The following is a 22,330-nucleotide window of genomic DNA, read 5'->3' on the forward strand; positions in this document are numbered from 1 at the left end:
TTTATTTGGAAAAAAAAAACAAAAAACAAACTTAAGCATTAGGGGAAGAGCAAATATTTTTCCAGTTCAGTAGCATATTTTAAGTTTCAGCTCTGTGTGCCTAGAACTCATGAAAGCCACCTCAGTGAGATTTAGGCCGTGCATCCACACGTTTTGTGGAAGATTATGAAGTCCACAAGAAAAAATGAAATACTGTTTGAAAGCATGGAGTTACTGATATAGCTTACAAGCAGGAGTTCTGTTAGATTTTGGCAAGGAAAGCAAATGGATTTGTAAGGTTTTAAGACAAAGTCTCTGGAGACGGTATTTAGTAGCGTGTTCCTCTCTTACGCTGGCTACGAAACTTTGGTTTTCATGTTTTCTGGTTAATTTATTATGCATTCATTCTTTGTTTTATGCTAAGAGTTGATGATTGCTGTAGTTCAGTGATTTCTGCTCATGGACTCTGGTGTTGGAGGAAGTGGACTGGCTGAAGTAACAAAAAAATTATTCTACAATAAAAATGTAAGTCGCATGTCTAGGAGCAGACTTGACTTTCTTCTGGGATATTTGGAAAGCGTCCATGCTAAATTTAGAACTCCTCAGGCATCGGTACTGGAGAAAAAGCAGGAAGTCATACTCATTTCTGCTGTAGGTCACAGGGTTGTTGCCAGCTCCTCGTCCTGTGCAGTGACAAGGCTGTTGGCTGCACTGGGCCAGGCAGGTTAAAGTAATATCACACGTGCCTAGAATATTCACTGATGGTGCTGTAAGCAAGGTAAGTATTCTTCCTTCAAAAGATACCTAAGAGAAAGATCTTACTTATTCCAAAATCACAAACTAGTTCACAGATATCACGGATCACAGGATATTTACATAGTTTATAAGAAGGAATACCTTTTCCTGCTGAAAACTTAATTTCTACTATGCCAGATTTGACAAATTCCTATACTAAGATGTTTTTCTAGTTAGCTAGGGGGAAAAATCTTGATATTTTGGTTCTCTTAACTTCAAATTAATCCTCAACTACTGGTATTCACCACCTTTGCTTTGTTTAACATTCCCTTTGAAGAAGTCACTATTATCATTGAGATATAAGCTTCCGAGACAACCTACTTAAGTTACAAAAGTGAACATAAAAAAGCAAGAGGAAAAATGAGAGAGGTTGAAATGCTGTACAAGGGTTTTGAAAAGCACCATGTATTATTCATTCAGAGGTCAGATATAGCATCTTTAGCCTACACTTCCAGGGAACTCTTGCTTGTTTTGGTCCTTAACTGACAGTCTCACTTCACCGCTCCCTAGCTACTCACACTTAACAGTATTTTACAGCCGAGTAGAAATGCTGCTTACAGATAGAACTGCCACTGACTACTAAATGATAGTTTGCAGCTCCCAAGTCGTAAGGTTTTCCACCTGGCATACATGCTACATTTATCCTTGTATTTTAAGTTCAACTGCACATACGCTTTCCAAAACTATTCTGTGTCTCAACGTGAAAGAGGCTGACGGTGTATGTTTTACCTATTCCGGGTATGCCATTGTAAACACCAACACAAAACCCACACAATAAGTCTTAAGATAAATCAGTGCTGTTGGGGTGGCTTTTTGTGTGTGTTTTAAATCAACTGAGCAATAACACAAAATTCAAACATAACTGCTTTTAAGCAGTTTTTTCAAAACCAAGTCATCGCTTTCTTTTGTTTCTAATCTTTTAGCTACAAGCAATTAAAAAAACCCCGATCTGTAGTTCAGAGTACTGAGGCAAAAACAGTGCCTGGAACTAGGTTCGTGCATGCATGGAGTATCATGACACAATCTTGCCTATTTGTGTGCTTTCTAGGGAAAATGAAACTTGCTGGTAGCAAAACATACTTTGATTGCATTGGAGGTTTTCTTTGTATCTTTTTGAAAAGCTAAAATACCCCGTTCATAAAGTTTTAAAAATTATTATTTTCAAGTTATGCAAGTATCAGGTGCAGTATAAGAGTCACTTCAGATTTGCTGGAATCTGTAGGAATTCATCAATTAATCTCTCTGAAGTAACTTCCTCAACTGCATTTTCCCAGAAGGAAGATGAGTATAGCAGTGCTGCCTGAAATGACTCTGAATTGTGTGTCCTTCCCCACTTCATTATCTGGGCAATGCACTTGCATTATCAGAGGTTTCCAAAGTGTTGTACCTACAGTAGATGTTAAATGGAAGCACACAACTTCGTCAAAAAAACCCTGAATCAAAATAAAACAGCTCCCCCCCAAAAAAACTCAAAATATATGGTACATCTTTTTTTCTTTTTTTATTTAAGCTTCCGCAGGTAGAGATTTCTTCTTGGCTGAGGTCATTAGTAGTGAGGAAAAAGGAAGTGGGTGATTTTTTTTTGTGCAACTACCAAGGTGGGGAGAGGGTGGATGTGGGATTTAGGTCATGCTGGTCTGAGCTGTTACGTTGAAGTTACATTGAACAAAAAGGTTTGAGTGAAGTCCTTTTCAGACAACTTCAGTTGTACCTAAGAGTACTTCAGGCATATTGCCTTGTAGCACTGTCTTAACTTTGAGATGATAGGTCTTTGCAAAAACATTACTTGGCCTTCATGATCCAGTTGTGAGGGTTGGTGAACTGGAAAAACATATCTATTGCAAAAATTATAAAAAGGAGAGAATGTGGCAGCGTCTCACCGTTTTAAGAGCATGTTGCTTGTTCTTTAGTGACTGAGAGGCTTAGAAGTCTTATTAAGAGTAGTCTCTGCGTTTTTCTGTAGTCAAAATTTATTTAATGGCTTTGACTTTGTTTATCTAGCTTTTTGGCCCAAAAACCTTAAAACCAAACTTATCCTTGACATTGTGAAACATCTGTTATGCCAATTAAGTCGTGAATCCTCATCAAAAAGATACCTGAAAAAAGTCTTTATGACCTTTTTAAACCCCTTCTCTTTGCTTTTTAAGCTTGCAAGTAAGGAAGTCATCTGTTAAATTAGCCTTGCAAAACTTATTATGGAAATTCATCAGTCCAGATTCTGCTCCCATCATATGTTATTGTTTGAGAATAATTTTCAATTTGCCCCTTAAATTATTGGTCATGTAACGGGCATGAACCATGTTAAGGTCTGTGTCTAGCTGTTCCCTCGGATTTTTCTGGATAAGCGCTGCAAATTACAAAGGCGGCAGTTTCTTCAGCCTGCTGTCTTAAAGTAGTTTTCTGTCTTTCTGAACGAGATTTCTTTCCAAGTTACATCCATTTATTTAGCCTCTCCGGAGTCTGCGGGCCTGCATCAGTGGAGGAACTGGGCTGGAGTCTTAGGTCAGATGTGAGTACCTGCTTGCAGCTGGACATGTGCGGCTGGCTCTGGTGGTGCTTCTGCTAGAGGAGATGGTAAATGGAGAAGCATGCTGCCCTGCAGACCTGTTATTGAAGCGCAGCATCAGTTTGGGTAGGAATGTTGGCATTAAAAAGCAAAACGAAAACAAAAACCCAGGGACTCAACGGTTCTGGATGTCCCGTGATTGCGCTTGGCCTTGGCCGTCAAAACGTTTTGTGAGTGGCACTTGGAGGCATCTGCATCATTCCCAAACCGACAGTGAGTATGAAGGTGGCATGAGGAAATCCTAGCTGGAGATTGTGCAGATGTCAGTGTCAGCCAGCAAATATGCACAGGGCTTAAATCGAGTTGTCTGTGGGGAGTACGATGTACTGTTCCCTGTAAAGGCTGTCAAACTGCTAGCGGGGATAGACAGCAACATGTAATATTTGATCTTCTATGCCCACAGTCCTCAGTGGAGCTGATCTCGTTTCAGTATTTCTTTGGCTTTATGGCTTTTTAACTCTTCTTCTTTGACCAACGTTGTATTTCTCCTTAAACTCTTCTCTTCAAAGTGGCAAGGACAGCCCTTGCTGCTGGGTGGCAGTTGTGGTTTAATGGTAGTTTACAGGCTGAAATACAGCTGACATGTGACTTGTAGGGAAAAAAAAAAAAAAAAAAAAAGGAGGAGGGGGGCAAAACATTACTCAGGGTGCAGAAAAGCCCAACTCCTTCAGGCGCTGGACGGTTAGCTTTGTAAGAGTCACTGCAGCTGGGACAGAGTGAAAGGGTGCACGCCCGTCCTCTCCAGGGCCAGCGGGTTTGGGGCACAAGGACTGATGGGCTGCAGTGGCAACTTACGGTAGAAATGACAGTTGCACACCTACCCAAGAGACAGGAGGGCTCCCTGGTGCAGTCAAATGGCCCTGACCAGTTTTGTTGTGGTTTTGGCACTGAAAAGAAATTTTCTGTGCGTGTCCTGAACAGTCTGTGATTTTAATCTCTCGAGCAAACGTTTCACCGTGTATTTGATATGGGTGTTGCAAGTCCATTTGTGGGCAGCAGTTTTGTTTGCCTATTGCACACTTTCCTGCTGGTGAAAGCGTCATTCAGTTTTTCAGTCTTAGGGTGCCGCAGGATGGCAGAACAGAGACTAAAGATGCCTGAAAACCTGTCCTCTTCAGGGAGAGACTCTAGTAGGGGCATGGGCTTCCTAGCGTGTCCTAACTCAGTGGCTGTGGGAATAAACTGCTGGGCAAAGCTGAAAGCAATCCTGACAAAAGTAAACCTTATGTTCTGTACCTCCAGAGCTGCACGTATTTTGGGGATACTTGTGTCCTTTAAAAACAATAGAGGTCCTTGTGCTGCCGCTGCAGACTTCTGCAGTACTTGTGCAGTCGTGCGTTTGCTTTCCTTTAAATTTTGTGCTGCGAAGAAGAAAGTGGTTTCTGCTAAGCCACCGGACCTGTGAAGAACAGCAGACAGTCACTGAACAGTGCCCTTCGGGCTTATGATAAATCCTCCTGGCAATTGCACTATGAATACTCATTGTATGTAAACCTGTATCAATTTCAAAGCCTCTTCAGGCTTATCTGAAAGAACTTCAGGAAGGGCTGTGAGTTGTTTGGCAAGGATAAGAGAGGTCCAAACTGGCTGTTGCAGATATTCTCTGATTCGCAAGTTAATTGAATTCCACTTTTGTCATCAGTTATCACTTTATAAAACTCAAGTTTCTGGAATGGGAGAAGCAAACGGATTTTGATTTGTTGCAATTGATCCATTGTAGAGAGAGGTTTTTGAATACTTTGTCCAGGTGGGATCTTGATTCGTTATGTTTTGTGGGAAGGTTTTTTACTGTGGTGCTCTCATGGGATATCGCAGCAGCTTTCTGCAGTAATCTGCTGGTTGAACGCTGCTTTTCTGTGCCTGCTGTTCACCACTTATTAAATTAAGAAGTAAATTAGGTGTTTGAGCTATCAAGTTAAGCTTGCTGGGAAGAAAAAGGGGAAAAGAGAGATTGCGTTTTGGCACTGTGAGTTCTGAAGCTTCCCGATCTCTTGCTGTGTGGTAGAAGTTCCCTGCTGTTTGCTCTCCCTTTCCCCTCCTCCTGCCTGCTGTGGGGGACTTCTGCAAGCAAGATCCCAGCCCCTTGCCTTCATTCGTGTGACTTATCTGGCCGTGCCTCAGCTTCTGTTTGTCTCGAGGTGAGTAAGGTCAGATGCAGCTATCCGTGCATGATTTTCTGAAGAGAAGTCAAATCTTTGTCAAATGAGCGCTGCCTCAATGAGAGCCTTTTGTAGACATAGACAAATGAGGTTGCAGGGAAAAGAGAAGATTCCTCACCTGCTCTCGTCCCTCCAATGCAAATAGTGCAGCATATGGGAAACAGATGAGTGACCTTTCTGTGAGAGTGTGAAGGATGACACTTTTTGACTTGATTAAAGTGTTTGCTTGCTCTGCTGTTTACCTTGATCTGGGGAAGATCCCTCTGATGGGGCACTGTAGCTCGCTACCCTCTTCCTTTAACACAAGGATCGTCTCAGTGGCCTTTCCCTTTTCAGCGGTTATGCTGATTGCTGAACATTTCCATTGAATCTCTTGTTTATAGGCAAGAAGCTGGTCTTGGATGCACTTTGCTCATTTTAACTACTCAGCCCTTTGGTTATTTTTCATTCCGATTTCCTTTGATAGGAATGGTTGGGAAAGGATGTGTAAACGACATGTGCTTTCAAAACACATGCGTTGCTAGTAGATAAGCCGATCCATCGAAGTGAAGTGGTGTTCCCTGTGGCCAGGTGGCGAGTCAGTGCGTGGAAACAGTGCAGGTCCTGCTGCAGAGCATCCCCAGCACCTAATTCTGCCAGGGGCATGGGAAGGAGGGCCCTGCTGCTGCGTCCTCTCCCACCAGGCACAGCCTGGGCATGGGGCAGGTGGGTTCTGTCAGGGGGCATCGCCGCTCGCCCTGGCTGTGCAGTTACTCTCGTCCCCACGTGCCTGAGGAGCAGGAGGCGTTCACTGTGCTTGTCCCAGCCCCTGCGCCTTGCCCAGCGGTACCCACACTGCTGATGCGTGGTGTCGCACGTGTGCAGGAGGGTGTCCTGCCAGGAGCCGCTCAGTGGTTTTGCTGATACATTAAAAGCAGATTTATGTGTTTGCACAGGCTGCAATGTCTGCTGTTTGTTATATAACTGGCAAATACCAGCATTGCCTTCGTTTTGTGCTCTTCCCCAGAGCTTTGTTGTGCCTGGGCTCGGGAGCCTGGTTGAAGGCAGCTGTGGGCGCTGCTACGGCTGTTGCCTGGTTCCCTTCAGGTGGCACTGCTGGAGTGCCAGGGCACCAGCAAAGAGATGGCCTCCTTTCAGAGGTCCTCATCACACTTGCGCTCGGGAGTCCTGGCCCATGCCAGGTGGGCACGTATGTGGTGGTCACTGCCTGGGCTCCAGTGAAACGGGTGGGGGAAGCACAGGGGCAGTCCCTTGATCGAGGTCATCTGCAGACTTTTCCAGAAATCACCATGTTGTTCCTACTCAGCAGTACGTTCAAGGTTTTGTTCTGAACTGCGCAAGTTACAATTGTATGCTTTTCTATTTTTTAATATCAGTTGATGTTCCCACGAGCCCAAGAGCTGGCATTCAAGGGTCTGGTGTGTGATTCCTCCACTTAAAACCACCTCTGCTTTGCCCTCTCCAAGCTTAGGGCTTTGTACTGGCTTCTTTTTCTGCTGAAAGCACATGAGTTTGTAGAAGAACGTGAGCCATGAAACAAGAGGAATCCTGCCAGCTGAACGAGCACCACTGTTGAATGAGCTGTTTCACTTTCCTTCTTTCTAATCTTTCTTAGAATGTATCTTCTACTAAAGACTTGAAAAGAACAGGCTTTGTAGAAGTGCATTATTAACTGGCCTTCTGATGGGGCCTTTAATTCTTACTAGGATTTTATTATTAATGGGCTTTCGTGAAATTTATAGAACTGTTGGTAAGCCAGTGTTTAATGAGTGCATCTGTGTCTCATGTCAGTTGGTAAAAACAAAACAAACTCATGCTGCTTCCCTCTTTTTTTGTTGTAGCAAACCTTCCCCAGTGATGTCCACTCCAGTGAAGAAATTTTGAAGGTAGGTGCTCTTAAATAATCAGTCTCTGTGGTTGCTTATATTTTGCATGCATTAAACTAGCGTGTGGGGAAAGAATGTCATTCTGTTTCTGTTCTGTCAGTGGATGTTGTAGTCACTAAAAGTGGTGTATTTTGGGATATGCCGTGGAGAAGTAAAGATAAAAGCTTCAGATACAGGTGGAGTTGGAAGACCAATAATGGTCTTCCTATCAGTATGTAATTGTAATGCAGTGTGGTGCAGTTCAAGAGCAAGACTGACAAGTCATCTGAAACAGCCAGAGCTGCTCCTTTGTCGAGTCAGGGGGTTGCCACTATTGAGTGTGTTTCCTCCAAAGGGGCTGGACATGCTGCCTGCTGTCCATACTGCCAGCCCCAGCAGCATGGCCCTGAACAGGAGCATGCACCTGCATCCGTCCCACCTGCCTGCGCAGGGCACTGCTGCTGCACTGTTTCTTCTTCACTGTAATTATAGTCCATTCGTGCAAAGCTAAGGCAGCTCTGATGCAAAACCGTCTCCGTAACTTTGTGTTAGAGTCGGCTCTGTGAGCAGTGTGCAGGCTTCCAGTAGCTGGCTCTGAGTACATGTCACCCATTCACTGTGCAGGGTGTGAAAATGCACTGGGACCTTTAATAAAGGTCTTCAGTAAAAAACACTTTAATAAAGTAAAAAATGGCTGGTCGTTCTGATACTGAGAAGACAGTTCCTTGATGTCAAATGCTGTTCTGAGACACGGGAGTCCTAACAGGTGTTTGGTTTCTGTGATTCGCTTCCCTCACTGTTGCTTCAGGTTGCTTCAGATCCTGATGCCTTTATTGTTCTCGAGAAGCTGTTCTTGAGGCAGTGTTGTAGCTGAAAGGTAGTTGTGCACAGGTGCTCACTAGCTGCTGTGCACTGGTTGGTATTGCAGCACAAGTACTCCTCCTGGAAATACTGCATCATTTTGTGTTTCACAAGACATCCTGTCCTCTTGCCTTGTGTGCAACGCATAACACTATTTTTGTAGCAACCACAGGGAAGCACTGACAAATGCATGAAGAGGTGTAGTGCAGTATATTGAGGAGTTTATAATCTACGGAAAGATTGGAGAGCTAGTCAGTGAAGCGAGCAATGAGCTGAACAGTGGGAGGGGAGAAAAGAGAAGGCAAGGGTGGTAACAGTGCCATCAAATAGTCACTCAGGTTAGTTGTAGGCTGCTTCCAAGTTTTGCACAGAAACCCCTGCAGATTGCTCTAATCCCTTCTTATAGAGCCAAAGGTAGCAATGTGGTTTCATTCCCTATGTATCTTTGCGTTTCATGTTGTTCCTAATAGATAAGGAAACTAGGGACACTCCTAAACTTTCATATTTGTGCCTTGTTGAAAAAACGGCACTTGTAAATTATGGCACAGTAGACTTTCACGCTTCAGTCTATTTCATGCCAAAAGTACAAAGATGCACTTTGTACCGACACGTTTCTCATAATTTTTTTTTTTAAGCCCCTGAGCAAACTGCGTGTGGTGCATGCTCATCATGAGATGTGTTCCGCACGAACATAATTCCTAACTTTCATTCACCTGTTAGTGATGGTGGGTGAGAGTGAGGGCAGGGGAACAGGGCAGGAGAATTCCTGAAGACATAGCACATCGGGCAGTCTCTTTCTTTGGTTTGAAACTACGTCCCAGAGCTCTGCGTCAAAGATGTCTTGGTCGGTCGGAGCAAAAGCCAATAGTCCAGGCAGAATAGCGTGGGGAACGGCTGGCAGTCAGCACTCTCTGGCTGACGTCCTCACATTATGTGAAAAGCCTTTTGGAGTGTTGTTGCTGTAAGGGGTTATAAGAACTTCTGTAACAGGAAAGTCCTGTGCTTTGAGGAACCCCAGAACTACTCCTACAGGTTTTATTTACTTTTCCCTTTATTAACTGTGATAGCTGTAAGACTGAGGCCTAATCCTGCAAATACAATATGTACTTAACTCTCTACGAGCTTCACTAAGATTGCTCTTACTTGGGCAATGGGAGTATGCTTGCAGAAGAGGAGCAAGTCCTCTCCATGGTCTGGCTGCTGTGATCAAAGGAGGGTTTCTTGCTGTGGTACCAGCTCAGCTTTACAATCGGGTCAATAAGGACTTTATGGGAAGATCTGTATGAACCTCTTAAGCTTAAAAGCTCACCTGTGTGTATCAGCGAAAAATACTGTAAGCCGCTTCTCTCAATCTCTTTCCAGGAAATGACCCACTCATGGCCACCTCCCCTGACAGCTATTCATACGCCTAGTACAGCAGAGCCTTCCAAATTTCCATTCCCAACAAAGGTAAAACACCCTCTTTTTGCCAGGGTTTTTGATAAATTAGAGGAACTCTTTCCGGCTCTTGCATGTGTTTTCATCTGATGTTGTCCCTCTTTCATAGATAAAGGCTGTTAGGAGATATTATCTTTAGAAGTCAGATAAATTAAAGCACAATGGATCTTGAGTTGTATAACAGCTGCTTGCAATGTATCATTTTACTGAGAATTAGATCAGATTGTGCTTCTGAGTAATTGGTTTTGAGTGGGCTATATGGTAGTGTAACTGTCTTTCCTCTTTTTTATTTTTTTAAGCAAGATTTGTATTTTTAGAGTTGAAAGACGTTTGAGCCAGAGGGGGATGAATGAATTAATATTTCAATGACTTACACATTTGTTACAATTGTGGGCTTGAAATGTGACTGCTTTTCAGAAACATTTTAAGCATCTCATCTCTGTTGCCGCATAAAAACCATTTCATCTTTATTGCCAACAAAAATACTTGCTGACTGTGTTAAACAGAAGTGTTTGGCAGCTCTTATAATTTTTTTTTTAATATTTCTTCAAAAATGCACATACCACTGATGTGCTAGGAACGCATTTTTGGTGGCAGTAGCACGTATCACTTCTCTGTCCATCTTAAGCTATGTCAGGCCAGCTTAGACTATTGGACACTTCAAAGTCATACTTTGACAAGTTAGTCAAAGTATTTATTACAGTACGTAACCAATATGCTGCTATTAAGAGAGAGCTGATTTATTTTATTCTTAATTTGCACTTTGTCCTTTCTTTCTAAGAATCACAGCATGTTGGATCTGTAGCACAGAATCAGAGTAAGTAGAAATCCAAAGAAAACGCACTTAATGTGTGTATTGACAGATAGTTGTGTGTTGTGTGCTATACGTTGAAGTGAACATCAAATGTTTACATTGATTAAGGAATTTAATTCAACGTTGAACAGTGATGAATTTAGAAAATGCTTAAGAAATTGCATACACTCATTACCTAGAAACTAAGACAGCAGTTCAACAGAGAGCAAGCAGTATTTCGTTAGGAAACCCTGTTTGGAGTGATGAATAATCTTAATGGCAAACAATTGCATTCTGGAAGAAGGTGACTTTCTAATCTGATGCTCAGAGACCATAGGTTAAAATACCTACTTTAGTGTGAGGCAAATAAAAGCAACTGATTCATTTTTGATTTACAGAACAGTATGAAGCACCTTCAAAAACGTTGCCTATTTCTCAGCCGAGAACATCGTAAGTAACCAGACTCAGTTCCCATCTCTACTGTGCAGTTATTTAAATGACCCTGGAATGAATTACAGTTTGGCTTACTTGATGATTCTGAAGATTAAGGCTTTACCAGTCTGATTTTTCTCAGAAAATTTCAATGCAGGGAATTTTCACCAACAGAAACATTACTGTTTCATGATTATAATGACTGTGTTAAAAACAAAACAAAGCTGAAGAAAAGAAACCCAACCATTAATGTACCTGATTTAAGGTTTTTTTCTCTTTTAATATTATTTAATATTATGCAGCTGTGGCTACATAATATCTTGTCACACTTAGTGCTATTCAAACTACTAATAATTTATTAAACTGACATAAATGATAAGGGATACAAAATGAATCTGATCTGTTCTGCATATAATTTTGAAGCTTGTGGGGGCTCGTAAAGCTACAGCTACCAAAACTGTGAAAACTAGGGGTGAAATTTTAAAGCAATTGTATGATAGAACTTTCTGCAGTTGTGCAAGGAAAAGTTTTCTAAAAAGTGTTGTCTTAATTCTGTTTTCATTTTTAAAAGCAAACAAACAGGCAAAAACTTAAATGTTGACTTTCTAAAAACCTCTATTTATATTCTAAGAATGTTAGCCTGTTGCAAAGTGGGGTGAAGATGAAGTTTCTAGAGCTCTTTTAAATAGTATTTATATATTTCTACTTTTTTTTATCTAGTTATTCTTTTTCCAATCATGTTACGTTTTCTTTCAGAAGAAAGCTTCTTAGAATTTGAGTCTCAGTGTAAGATGTTTATGCGTAATCACTGCAAAAGTTTTACAAGGCTAGGAAGGAGTGCCAACTAACAAATGAATCGGTCCAATAGAAAATTTTAAGTTGGTGGATAAAATAACTTGGTACTGTCCTTGTAGGTTAATAATTAATTAGGTTAATAATTATCTATTAATTAGGTTAATTGCAGAAATTGCTTGAAGGTAGTTTTGTGTGGGCTGACATTAGTCTTTCAGGATTAACCTGGCCAAATTGGCAGCATTGATAGCCCTGAGTAACAAATAGAAATCTTTCCATGTCTGGAAAGCTAAGGCGTCCCTGGGCAAGGCAACTGCTGAACCATTAAATGCTTATCAGTCCATGTGATATATAAAGATCTCATGTTCCATGGAAGGCTGCAAACTACAGACCACAAAGCTTACTCCATGTGTTTTCCTTTTCCTTATCGTGAACAATTTAATTAAAAAACCCCCAAACTGGGCTAGTCACAACTAAGAGGAAGAGCATCTCTCCATCTTGTTTGAGATTGTAGAATTTTGCATTCAATCTCTGTAAGATCTGTAAAACAACCCTTTTTATACTGTTCCAGCATCATGCAGAGGAGCCCGCCCTCACTGGGAGCAATCAGCTACTCCCTTAATCCATTCTTTATTTTACTCCTCCTTCTTCCACCCCAGCTTGCTCCTCCTGAACAATTTCTGGCAATTTTCACTGCAGTATTAAAAATACTAGTTTCAACTGCAGCAGGCTCTGCCTTCCTCCTCAGCTACCCTACAACCATCATCTTTATTTCAACTGTTCTCAGCTGCTTGTAAAAATCCCCCTAGAACTGTAGTCAGTTTTCCAGGTGGCAGAGAGAGAAGAGGCTTTCACTGTAAACAAGAATCTGAAAATACTCCTTTCTTAGCCCAAAGGTCCAGAATTGTAAATATGGCATGGTACATAGCTCTGTCCTTAGCCAACATCCCCTCTCTGCTCGGCGTCCTTCTGGGTACTTCAGAGCCAGCACTCATCTGCCCAGGGACATGCATACCCACAATCGACGACGGCAGTTGAAGCAGGAGGAACAGGGTGGTTTAGGTTTACGTCCCAAATGGAATTAAGCAAGATTTGCCCAAGAACTTCCTCTACATCTTTCCCTCGAACTCATGCGTCCCTTCTTTTTTGTTTTGTTTTTGGTTTCATTTGCACAACAGGGCTTGTTTTCTTTGCTGTTTAACACACACGTGACTGTCTGAAAATTCAGCTGCCTAGAGTAGCTTGCATTACAAAGTGTAGCTGGCTGAAAACAAACAGCGTTTGTGCTGGTTAATTAGAAGTTGAAATCCCAGTGCCTCTGTGTGCCCAAATTAAGCATTCAGCTTTACAGAGCATGCAAGGGTTTCCCAGATGGCTTTCATTCTTGAACAGAGCCCCGAAGTTAGCACCTGGCTACACTGGAATGGAAGCAGCCCTTCTTTTAAAAGGGGAGATGCCAAGCTCATTCTTGGTGATGCATCTTTAACCTGGCTGGCAGAGAGGGACCAGCCTGTGCTTTCAGTGGGGTTGTTTGGCAAGTGATGTTAATTTTAGTGCTGCTTCTCGCTAAAAGAGCTCTTTTTAAATAGCTTTACAGGGAGATTGATGGTGTGTATATAAGCTGCAAATGAACAGGTCCTGCGAATGAAAACTCGGCATCTATGAACTCCTGAGCTAATTAAAGCATTAAAATTATTAAAGCAGATTTATTTTCTTTAACTAGGCTATTTAACAATTTGTTGAAACCTTGTTTTGGGGAAACTGGTTTTGTCTATCCTTGTAGAAGTATGACTCATTTAAAGTTTTAGTGCTCTTCCTTCCTTGATCCTAAATTGAACTTAAGTAGTTGCAATGTTCTTTTATGCTGATTTGTTTTATTTACCAGCAGCTCAGGTGAAAAAGGTGATCCTTTTTATTACAAACAGTTAAATCAGATTTAAAAGATCTAGATAGAGTTTCCTTGCATTATTCTCTTAACCTCTAAAAGAAATGCATCTGTAGTCCACAATTCTTAAGGCAAAAGAAAAAATGAAAACATTTTCAGAACTTTTTAGCATCCCTGGAAGTTTGTTCATTATCACCTTTGAAGGATTACTTTCTCTAATGGATTGGGGGAAAAAAAAAAAAGAATTCATTGAGATGCCAACAGACATTTGCCAAACTGCCCAGAAGTGTGGAGAGTAGCTGTATTATTGCTACCCTTCCTTTTTTCCTACTTATGCCTCAGTGGACTAGCGGTGAGCTTCAGCTCTAGCCCACGTGCAAAGTTGGCACAGGCAGGATTGCTGCAGACTGCATGCCATTTGCCTTCTGTAGGAAATTCGGGGGCCTCATTTTCCAAGGTGGTGTCTCATAGTGATTCCTGTCAGTGTTTACTCTAAAGAAGAGGGAAGAGGTGACTTCCACTGAGAAGGTGTGTGAGGAACTGAGGCAGTGGAGGCTGGGAGATGGAGTAGGATAGTCACAGGGGAATGGCAAAGGCAAAATGCCTGAACAAAGAAAGCGCGTAGGTCATCATGACTGTAATCAGACAGCGCCTTTGTGGCACTGAGAGCCTCTTCTGCATCAGAGAGAGGTACTTGGGAACTGTGGGGTCAGTACCTTTGCAGGAGGTGTCACCTATGCAGGAGGGGTTGGCTCCGTACTGGTAGACAAGGAGACCTTTGGGGTTTCTTCATGCTGTCCTGCTCCATGGGCAAGAGTAGATTCGTCCCTTCTGGTTTGTGGAATTATTTGTTTTGAGATCGTGCCAGCTTCAACCGTAAACACGATCCTATTCCAATGAAAGTATCTCCATGCATGTCAACTGCTTTGGTATGAGTGTAAAAGAATTTATCTAGGTAGTGGGGATAGTACTTAAATAAGGGAATCACTTTTTTATTCAAAGTTTTTACTCCTCTTTTGTCATGGAATCATAAAAGCAAACTGCTCAGGGTCATTAGAGGTGACCCACAGGGCCATAAATCTTTTTCGCTTTGTTCATAATTTGAAATGAAGGCTTAAAAGAGTGTGAAGGTTTCTGTAGTTTTCCTTCTCCTAACAAGCACCAGGAACACTCTCTCCCCACTTTTCCAAGGTGATGTGGTTCGCTGGGGATCTTTCATATTTGTTTTCATGCTATAAAATGTGTTGTCATGAAGGGTTGGAGGCTTATTTTTCTTATTTCTCACAGAGAGCCCTTAGATTGAAATGAGGCTGAAATAAACAGAGTTTTGACCTGATTGATTAGAACCCCTGTCTCGGTTCCTAAGCGTTTTATCCAGTTTTTGGACACTTCTGTAACTCTCTGGGTTGAGGAGTCAGTCTCCAGCTAGTTTCAAGATTTGAACCACCGTACACTTGAATAACAAGAGTTTTGCCCGTCTGCTTTCCAACTCCTTTTGGGGGTGCCTGCATGATTGCCAAAGTGGGGGATAACAGTTTGGGAGAACTTTGGGTCCCTCCCCACAAATCCTTCCCTTCCAGCCTTTTAAGGACCTCGGTAATGCATTGAAATTGCCAGCAGTAGTTAGCACCTGCATGTAGAGGACTACATTAGGCTTTTTGGAAACATTTGCGGGCAGCCTGCTCTCTACTCTAGCAATAGTAAAAAAGAGTTTGTGCCTCCCAACTTGTAAACCACTTTGAGTATCTGAACTGCTCAATGTTATGGTTACTGCTGAGATGTGCACAAGTGTGAAGTTCATTGTGTAGAGAAGAAATAGGAGAAAGGCTTGACCTTGGCATTTACTTATGTATGTGCGATAGGAAACTTCAGCAGCAAAAAGAGAACTCCTGTGACAGAAGAAATATTCACAGGCCCTCAGAGTGTGAACACGCACAGTTTCTGGTGCAAAGACGATGCTTTCTGCCCCTTGGGGAGCCAGTGGAGGCTAATAGCGTGCTAATTTCTTGCTGTACAAGGAGCAGATAGATTTCTTCCACGCCACCTTGCGGTCTTAGTGCCTAGGTAACTTTTCTTCTCTGTGTTAGTGTGCTAGGTAACCGTTGTTGAGGAGCACTGCCCTCGTAGAACTTTGTCTCAGTTGCCTGTAGATGGCAGCCGATGACACTGACCTCCAATTGCGCAGCTCCTGAGATCGACTGGAAAGCACAGTAAAACGTTGAGGTTGTGTGTTGTCGTTTTATCATTCATTCGGGTAGTGAGAGGGTTTAGCAGATTGAGCATGCCAAATGTTCAAAAAGGATGTGGGAGGTTGGTTTGTTTTGGCAAGTGCAAACCAAGTCTTTTTCAGTGTCTGCTGCTTGAAAATGTGTCTGCCTTGGCTGATATTTATCTTCTGGTTGTCTTTCAGAATGCTCCAGGACGACCTGCAGCTCAGTGATAGTGAAGAGAGTGGTGACGACCAAGTCAGTTTTAGATGTTTTATACACTAGGCACACAGACATCCCTTTCAATCACCACAACTTGTTGCGTTGCTCCGAGTTCCTTACGCTAACCTTTCCTCCCCCTCTCCTCTTTGTTTTTGTGAACAAAACAGGTTGTTGAAAAGCCACCTTCTTCACTTGCTCCTCCAAGGTACAGGTTTGTTCCCAAACTACTAGCTAGACCAAATAAGGAGGAAAACCAAAACTACTTTTTGTATATGGGGTAGATAGGTAAGGGTTCCTGGTTTCTCTTGTAGACACAGGCTTTTGTTTCTAGCTGCCTGAAGCTGCTTTTGAAAATTGGCTTGTGGGGGGTTTTACAGAAAGCTCCAATTGGAACTGAGTAATCCAGTCATGCTGGATTTTGCCTGTGAGCCATAATTTTATTTCCCCAGCTGTTCTCTTTTTTTTCTCCTCTTCCCGTCCACCACTGTGTATGTAGATCACGCTGGAGCTAATGGGATTTTCAGTTGTAGTAGTGATGGATGTGAATCCAGTTTTAGTTTGGAAGGAGGCCCAAAACAGCCAAGTGAGTGAAGAACAGGAAACGGTTAAGTAGACTCATTGAGGCTGTTTCAGCTCCCTGATAAGGCAGCTGATTGTAAGCAGCTCCTGCCATGTATTGTTAGTCAGAAGCAATATTCAAGGTAGACTCAACAGCCACATGCCAGCATTAGAGGAAGAAAGGTGGAGAAGCCCAGAATTTTTCCTACAGGAGAGCACTGACAGACATTTTTGGCTTGATATCTGTATTCTTCAAGCACAGGGTAATGGTCGACAAAGTCAGACATGCAGAAGGGCATGCCGATTCTTGGCATGATTTCTGCGTCTCTGCAAGCTCTTGAAATAGAGTGTTCTCTTGATATCAGTCTGGATCAGCAAGGAGCTTGCCTCCAAGTAATACAAACGTGTTGATGCTGATATGGGAAACAGTTTTCAAAGTAAAAAAAATAAAAAAAACCCCAACATTTTGATTTTGTAAGCCCATTTCAAAGCAAAAAGAAGCTGTGCATCAAAGTCGTGGCTCTCCCTCACTTCTATTCATTCCCATTGTCAGTGCTGGAGGAAAACACTTTTGAGTAGGGGAGGGTGTTGAAAAAAAGCCGCTGCTTGACATGGCTGTTAACGAAACAGTTACAGCACCTTGACCAAGTAACACAGATGAAGTGAAAAGGTGAAGGGGAGAATACAAAAAAGAGAAACCATCCTGGAATGTGTGTTTCCATCTTGTTAGCCTTTATTGGAAGTTTTTCTTTTGAGGGTTGGGGCTGTCAGAAAAGCACTTGTCAGTTTCAGTTGTTTTTTAAACTTTGGTTGGCTAAATGCTGCTTCATAGTGTAGCAGTGATGTCCTGCTTATGTATTTGTCTGACTGGGTTGGAGTTGAAGGTTTTATTATTTCCAGAGGTTTTTTATTCCGGTGCTTTATCTTTTGGGTATGGCAATGTATTCCTTTGGCCTTCTCCCATCTCCGCTCACTGCCAAAACATGGGGTTTCAGTTTTACTTTTGAATCTTGCCGTGTCAATATAATAAGTAACCTTCGCCCATGCTGCTTTCTAATGTTATCTCATGGTGGTCTAGCAGTGCCCTACAGTCCCAGCCCAAGAGTGTGGCATCAGCACATTCCAGCAGCTCCGAGTCAGGGAGCACCAGTGACTCAGACAGCTCTTCAGACTCGGAGACCACCTCAGAGAGCACCTCCAGTGACAGTGAAGCAAACGACCCTGCGAGAGCGTCAGCGCCTGAGGTGAATATTAATATAAAATGTAGAGGCTGCTTAATACAGCCTCTTGCTTCAGACTCTCTGCTGCCTGAATGCAGTCAGGACAGGAGACCTGAAATAACGTCATCATTCATGTGTCCCCTTGACATCTTTGCTTCATCATCAGACTTTTTTGCCCTTTGCTTCCCTTCTAGAGTTTGTCAATTAAATAATCCTTAGTAACAGCATAATTAGACTTTTACGTGCCTAACCTTGAAGTGTTCCCCCTTCTACTTTGGCATCGTTGTCTAGCACTCCTGGAGGAATTAGTGTCATCGCTGGGGAGACACAAGTAAGGCACAGATGAGAAGCACGGCTTGTCTGGGATGTTTGGGGTGCACCTCTGCCCATGCAGGTTTTCTGAGTGCTGAGGCTATGGGCTGGTTGAGGGTGAGACCAATTTCCTGATATGTGAAGAAGAGCCTTTCTTTTGCCTTAGAAGCACATGAAAGGGAGAATTTTATGTGCAGAAAACAAGTTTTGAGAAGGCATAGCTTTTCTTCTCATATCTAATACACTTCACCTTCCAGCAGTTCAGTTACGGAGTTTGCCTTCTGCAATGCGGTTGTCTTTGGAAGGAAACAGATATTATACTTCTACTCTTTTACCCAATCCTGCCTGCTTTGTTTTGAAAATACTGGATTGCAAGATCCTTCTCGCTCTAGTGAAATCCTAGCTATTTGCCATTGACCATCTTATCCTTTTTTATTCAGCAAACTGTTCATCCATGGTGCTCAAGGAGCAAATTATTGCACATGGCCCATTTGTTTATAGTCAGTTCTTCACATGCAAAAGCACAGACTTTAAGACCTATAGGCAATAGTTCCTCCTTTCTTTTTTTTTTTTTTTTTTTGAAGTCTCTTACTATTCTTTGTGTTTGGAAAACCTAAGGAAAGCCCGTATGATGGTGTAGATCACAAACAAGGTAACCAATGGTAGAAGGTGCTAGAAAAGGATCAGAGTATGCCACTGTCTGCTAGCTACCTACATTATGAACTGAAGTTTGCTAAGTATTTTGGCCACGTTTTTATAGTGTTTAAATAAAAAAAAATGCTCTTTGGTGGCTAATGAGTTAAAATTCTAATGAAAACAAAGCTGATTTGTGTTGTCTGAAAACTATAATGGAATTTGTGGTTTAATTTTTCTTACGACCCCACGGTAAAACCAAACTGGTTTTTAAACCAGGTTTCTGGATTGACTCTCTGAAACACAGTTGAAGACATGTTTTGTTTATCCACATGTTCTACAGTGAGTTGAGTCTGGATAGAGAAGAAAATTGTGGTAGAAGGGATTCATTAGTCTTGGAAAACCTTTCAGGCTTTCTCTTTTTGGGGAAGAGTTGTGGGACTTCTGAGAAGGGAGAGTTGTGACTGGGGAGAATCGGTAAGGGCAGGAGTGTAACTGTGCCATGATGGTGCCCAAATAATGAGCTACACATTTAAGTGATGCTGACCCATACATGGTGTTTTCAGAACAGGCCCCAGAGAATAATGCTCCTGCTTTGCAGTTTCTGTTGTCTTTTTTTAGGGTTAGTTGGGTTTGCTTTTCATAGAATCATAGAATGGCTTAGGTTGGAAGGGACCTTGAAGATCATCTAGTTCCAATCCACCTGCCATAGGCAGGGACACCTCCCACTAGACCAGGTTGCTCAAAGCCCCATCCACCCTGGCCTTGAACACCTCCAGGGATGGAGCTTCCACGACTTATCTGGGCAACCTGTTCCAGTGCCTTCCACCCTCAAAGTGAAAACTTTATTCCTAATATCTAATCTAAATCTAACTTCTTCCAGTTTAAAGCCATTCCCCTTCATCCTATCGCTACATGCCCTCCTAAAAAGTTCCTCCCCGTCTTTCTTGTAGGCCCCCTTTAGATACTGAAAGGCTGCTATAAGGTCTCCCCAGAGCTTTCTTTTCTCCAGGCTGAACAACCTCACCTCTCTCAGCCTGTCTTCATAGGAGAGGTGCTCCAGCCCTCTGATCATCTCTCTGCTCTTTTTCTCGTAATTTGTCAGACTACTGTTAGGTTAAGCAGGGCTCGTAGCGACCACATTACGGTATCTGACCGTGTGTCCTGGTTTGAGATAGAACAAAACTAATGTTCCTTTTCAATAATTTTCCTTTTCAGTTTAGTCTGGTCTAACTGAATGCACTCTCTGAAATTAATGGTATGTTTTTCAGACAGTGTCTGCTTCTGGCAATCCAAAAGTCTGATGCTTATAGTTAGTACCAAGGAATAGTATGCCGAGAGGCTTTTGCTTATACTTATCTCTGTATCAACCAGGGTTAGCTAACTTTGTTATGTACCGAGTTGGAAGCAGAAGAGCGGGCAGGAGCGGACAGGACAGATGACCCAAAACTGACCAGCGGGGTATTCCATCCCATCTGCCTCATGCTCATTATAAAGCTGAGGGAGCAAGGGCTCAAGTTCCCTTTTCTTCAGTGGCTGGAGTCGGAGGAGGACTCTGTCTGTTCTGCCTTTGATCCTGATCTGTGTGTTCCTGCACCCAGTTCCTGTCTGCTGCTGAGTCCAGTCTGGGATTTCCCCAGTGCTGGCTGGTGACGTGATTGTCATCCTGGGAGCTCGATATTGGGTTTATATATATTTGTATATATTTCATTATTTTCTTATTAATATTATTATATTTTCTTTTTATTGTTAATATTTCATTAAAGCTGGTTTAGGGTTTTTTTTCAAGCCGTAAGTCTTTCTCCCTTATCCTCTCTCCTTTCTCTCTTCTGGGAAGGGAGAGGGGTTAATAGAAAACATCTGTCATTCATTTAGTGGCCAGCCCAGCCCTAAACTGTGACTCCAGAGGCCTTCAGACCTTGGTCATTGCTCATGCCTTGCTTGACCCAGAGGGAAGCAAGTGTTAAGTTGTGTAGGCAGAGGACTCAGAAGAGGCTGGACTTGATGCGGTAGCCATACAATTTCTTATGGTAAATGGTTTTCTTTTGGTTAAACCACAGGAGCCTGACAGCCTACCTGTCAAACTTCAATGAGATGTGATAGCTGGCACAGCCCCTTGTCCGTTTTGCTGTGTGCAAATAACTTTCCAAAAGCATTGTGAGGACAGCACCTAAACCGTTTTTACAATTGCTGCTTTTTTTAGACGTTGTCTGATTGTGCAACAATGTTGGTTAGTGGCAAACCAAAATGAAGCTTTCATGTAGACTACTCTCTTACTGGATGACAGGTAGGGCTAGCAGAGAACCAGGAGTGCTGTGCAACATATTTGATCCTGTGCAAAAACGAGGTCTGTGTTCCTGAAGTAAGTGTTCATGTGCACATACTAGAGCATCCTCACTGTCTCACGGTCTTTCACTTTCACGCCTTTTTTAACAATAAGGAGGAAATTTTACTGGGTTCTGATAAGCAGTGCTAGGATGGAAATAGCCCATAAAGGCATCAGTGTTGCATCCTTCTTTTCTCTTTTTGTCTGCAGCCTGACCCACCAACTTCTAATAAGTGGCAGCTCAACAACTGGCTGACCAAGGTGAACCCACCAGCAGTGCCAAGTCTCAGCGAAATCGCCCATGGGGATGGATGTGAGGAGGGCCAGGAGCAGGGCGATGGCATCAGCAGCAATTCTTCCCACCAGCACGCTGAGCCGAGGGAGCCTCATCACAAAAGCTCCGGCCGAGCAGCCAGGGCTCCTCAGGACACTTATCTGCCAACCAAACACAACTGCCAGAAGTCTCCTGTGCGCACCGAGGAGCCCTCGCTCAGGCAGACTTGTCTTCCTCAAAAGAGGAAGGTGAGGGGTGGAGGGGGAGGTGGGTTTGTACAAGGGCCAAGGTGGTGTTTGAAAAACCCGTGTGGAGAGTTCATTTCTGCTTCATAGGTTGGGAGTGCACCCATTATGCTCCTCCTATAAAGGTGCTATCAAACTTCTAAAGGGAATGCGTACCAAAACTTTCCACAGATGTTTCTTGTTGATCACAAATCCCCTGCTGAGCAAATGAAAAGCCTTGTAAGCTGTCTAACAAATGCTTTGGTGGTTTAAAACATTTTTTTTCTGTGTTTTCTTGAAATACTAATTTTCTCAGACACCAAAACCTCAGCCCTCCTATGTCAGAGAGGACCTTTGGGCAGCAGGCTGTGTCACAGCATGCAGCTGGCCAGCCTGCTGGGAGCATTTGTGGGTTTCTCTGCTTTCAGCCCAAGCAGAGCTTTGTAGGGCTGCAGTTCCCCCTCCCCCTGCAACTCCTTGAAAAGCAGCATAGTATCTGAAGCACCTTCCAGACTGTGGAGTCATCTGTGCTACGCATTGAGTGTCTGTTGTGGGAGAGCACCTTGCCTGCAGTTTGTGGGGGTGCCCACAGGGACAATTGACCCAGGCCACCCTGGTCTGTGGTTTTTGGTTTTGTCCATGTATGCACCTTCTGCTGCCTTTAGTCACGCAACCACAGTCTGAGTAGCGTAGTCTTTTCCTGTGTGGAATTATTTATTTCCATGAAACAGTTGTGAAGGCTTGCTTATGCAAAGAGGACTGAATTCTGCAGATGTAAACTGTGTTATTA

The 22,330-nt window shown here is 42.8% G+C and overlaps 2 protein-coding genes across 2 annotated transcripts in view; both read left to right on the plus strand.

Moving 5' to 3' along the window:
* The window catches only part of LOC309671545 (kelch-like protein 8), a gene marked incomplete at its 5' end in the record, with an annotated part of 659,404 nt that overhangs the window by 209,416 nt on the left and 427,658 nt on the right, over positions 1–22,330 (plus strand). The gene's annotated exons all lie outside the window — the stretch shown is intronic.
* Positions 3,066–22,330, plus strand: part of LOC309671205 (AF4/FMR2 family member 1-like) — a gene marked incomplete at its 5' end in the record, with an annotated part of 37,404 nt that continues 18,139 nt past the window's right edge. The window contains 7 exons of the mRNA XM_082482410.1: positions 3,066–3,080; positions 10,452–10,479; positions 10,854–10,905; positions 15,975–16,029; positions 16,161–16,198; positions 17,633–17,795; positions 21,253–21,537. Of these exons, the coding sequence (XP_082338536.1) occupies positions 3,066–3,080; positions 10,452–10,479; positions 10,854–10,905; positions 15,975–16,029; positions 16,161–16,198; positions 17,633–17,795; positions 21,253–21,537 (636 nt within the window). The remainder of the gene's footprint in view (positions 3,081–10,451; positions 10,480–10,853; positions 10,906–15,974; positions 16,030–16,160; positions 16,199–17,632; positions 17,796–21,252; positions 21,538–22,330) is intronic.

Source organism: Vanellus vanellus (genome assembly GCF_965231255.1).
Source record: "Vanellus vanellus genome assembly, chromosome: 4".
NCBI classification, from domain to species: Eukaryota; Metazoa; Chordata; class Aves; order Charadriiformes; family Charadriidae; genus Vanellus; species Vanellus vanellus.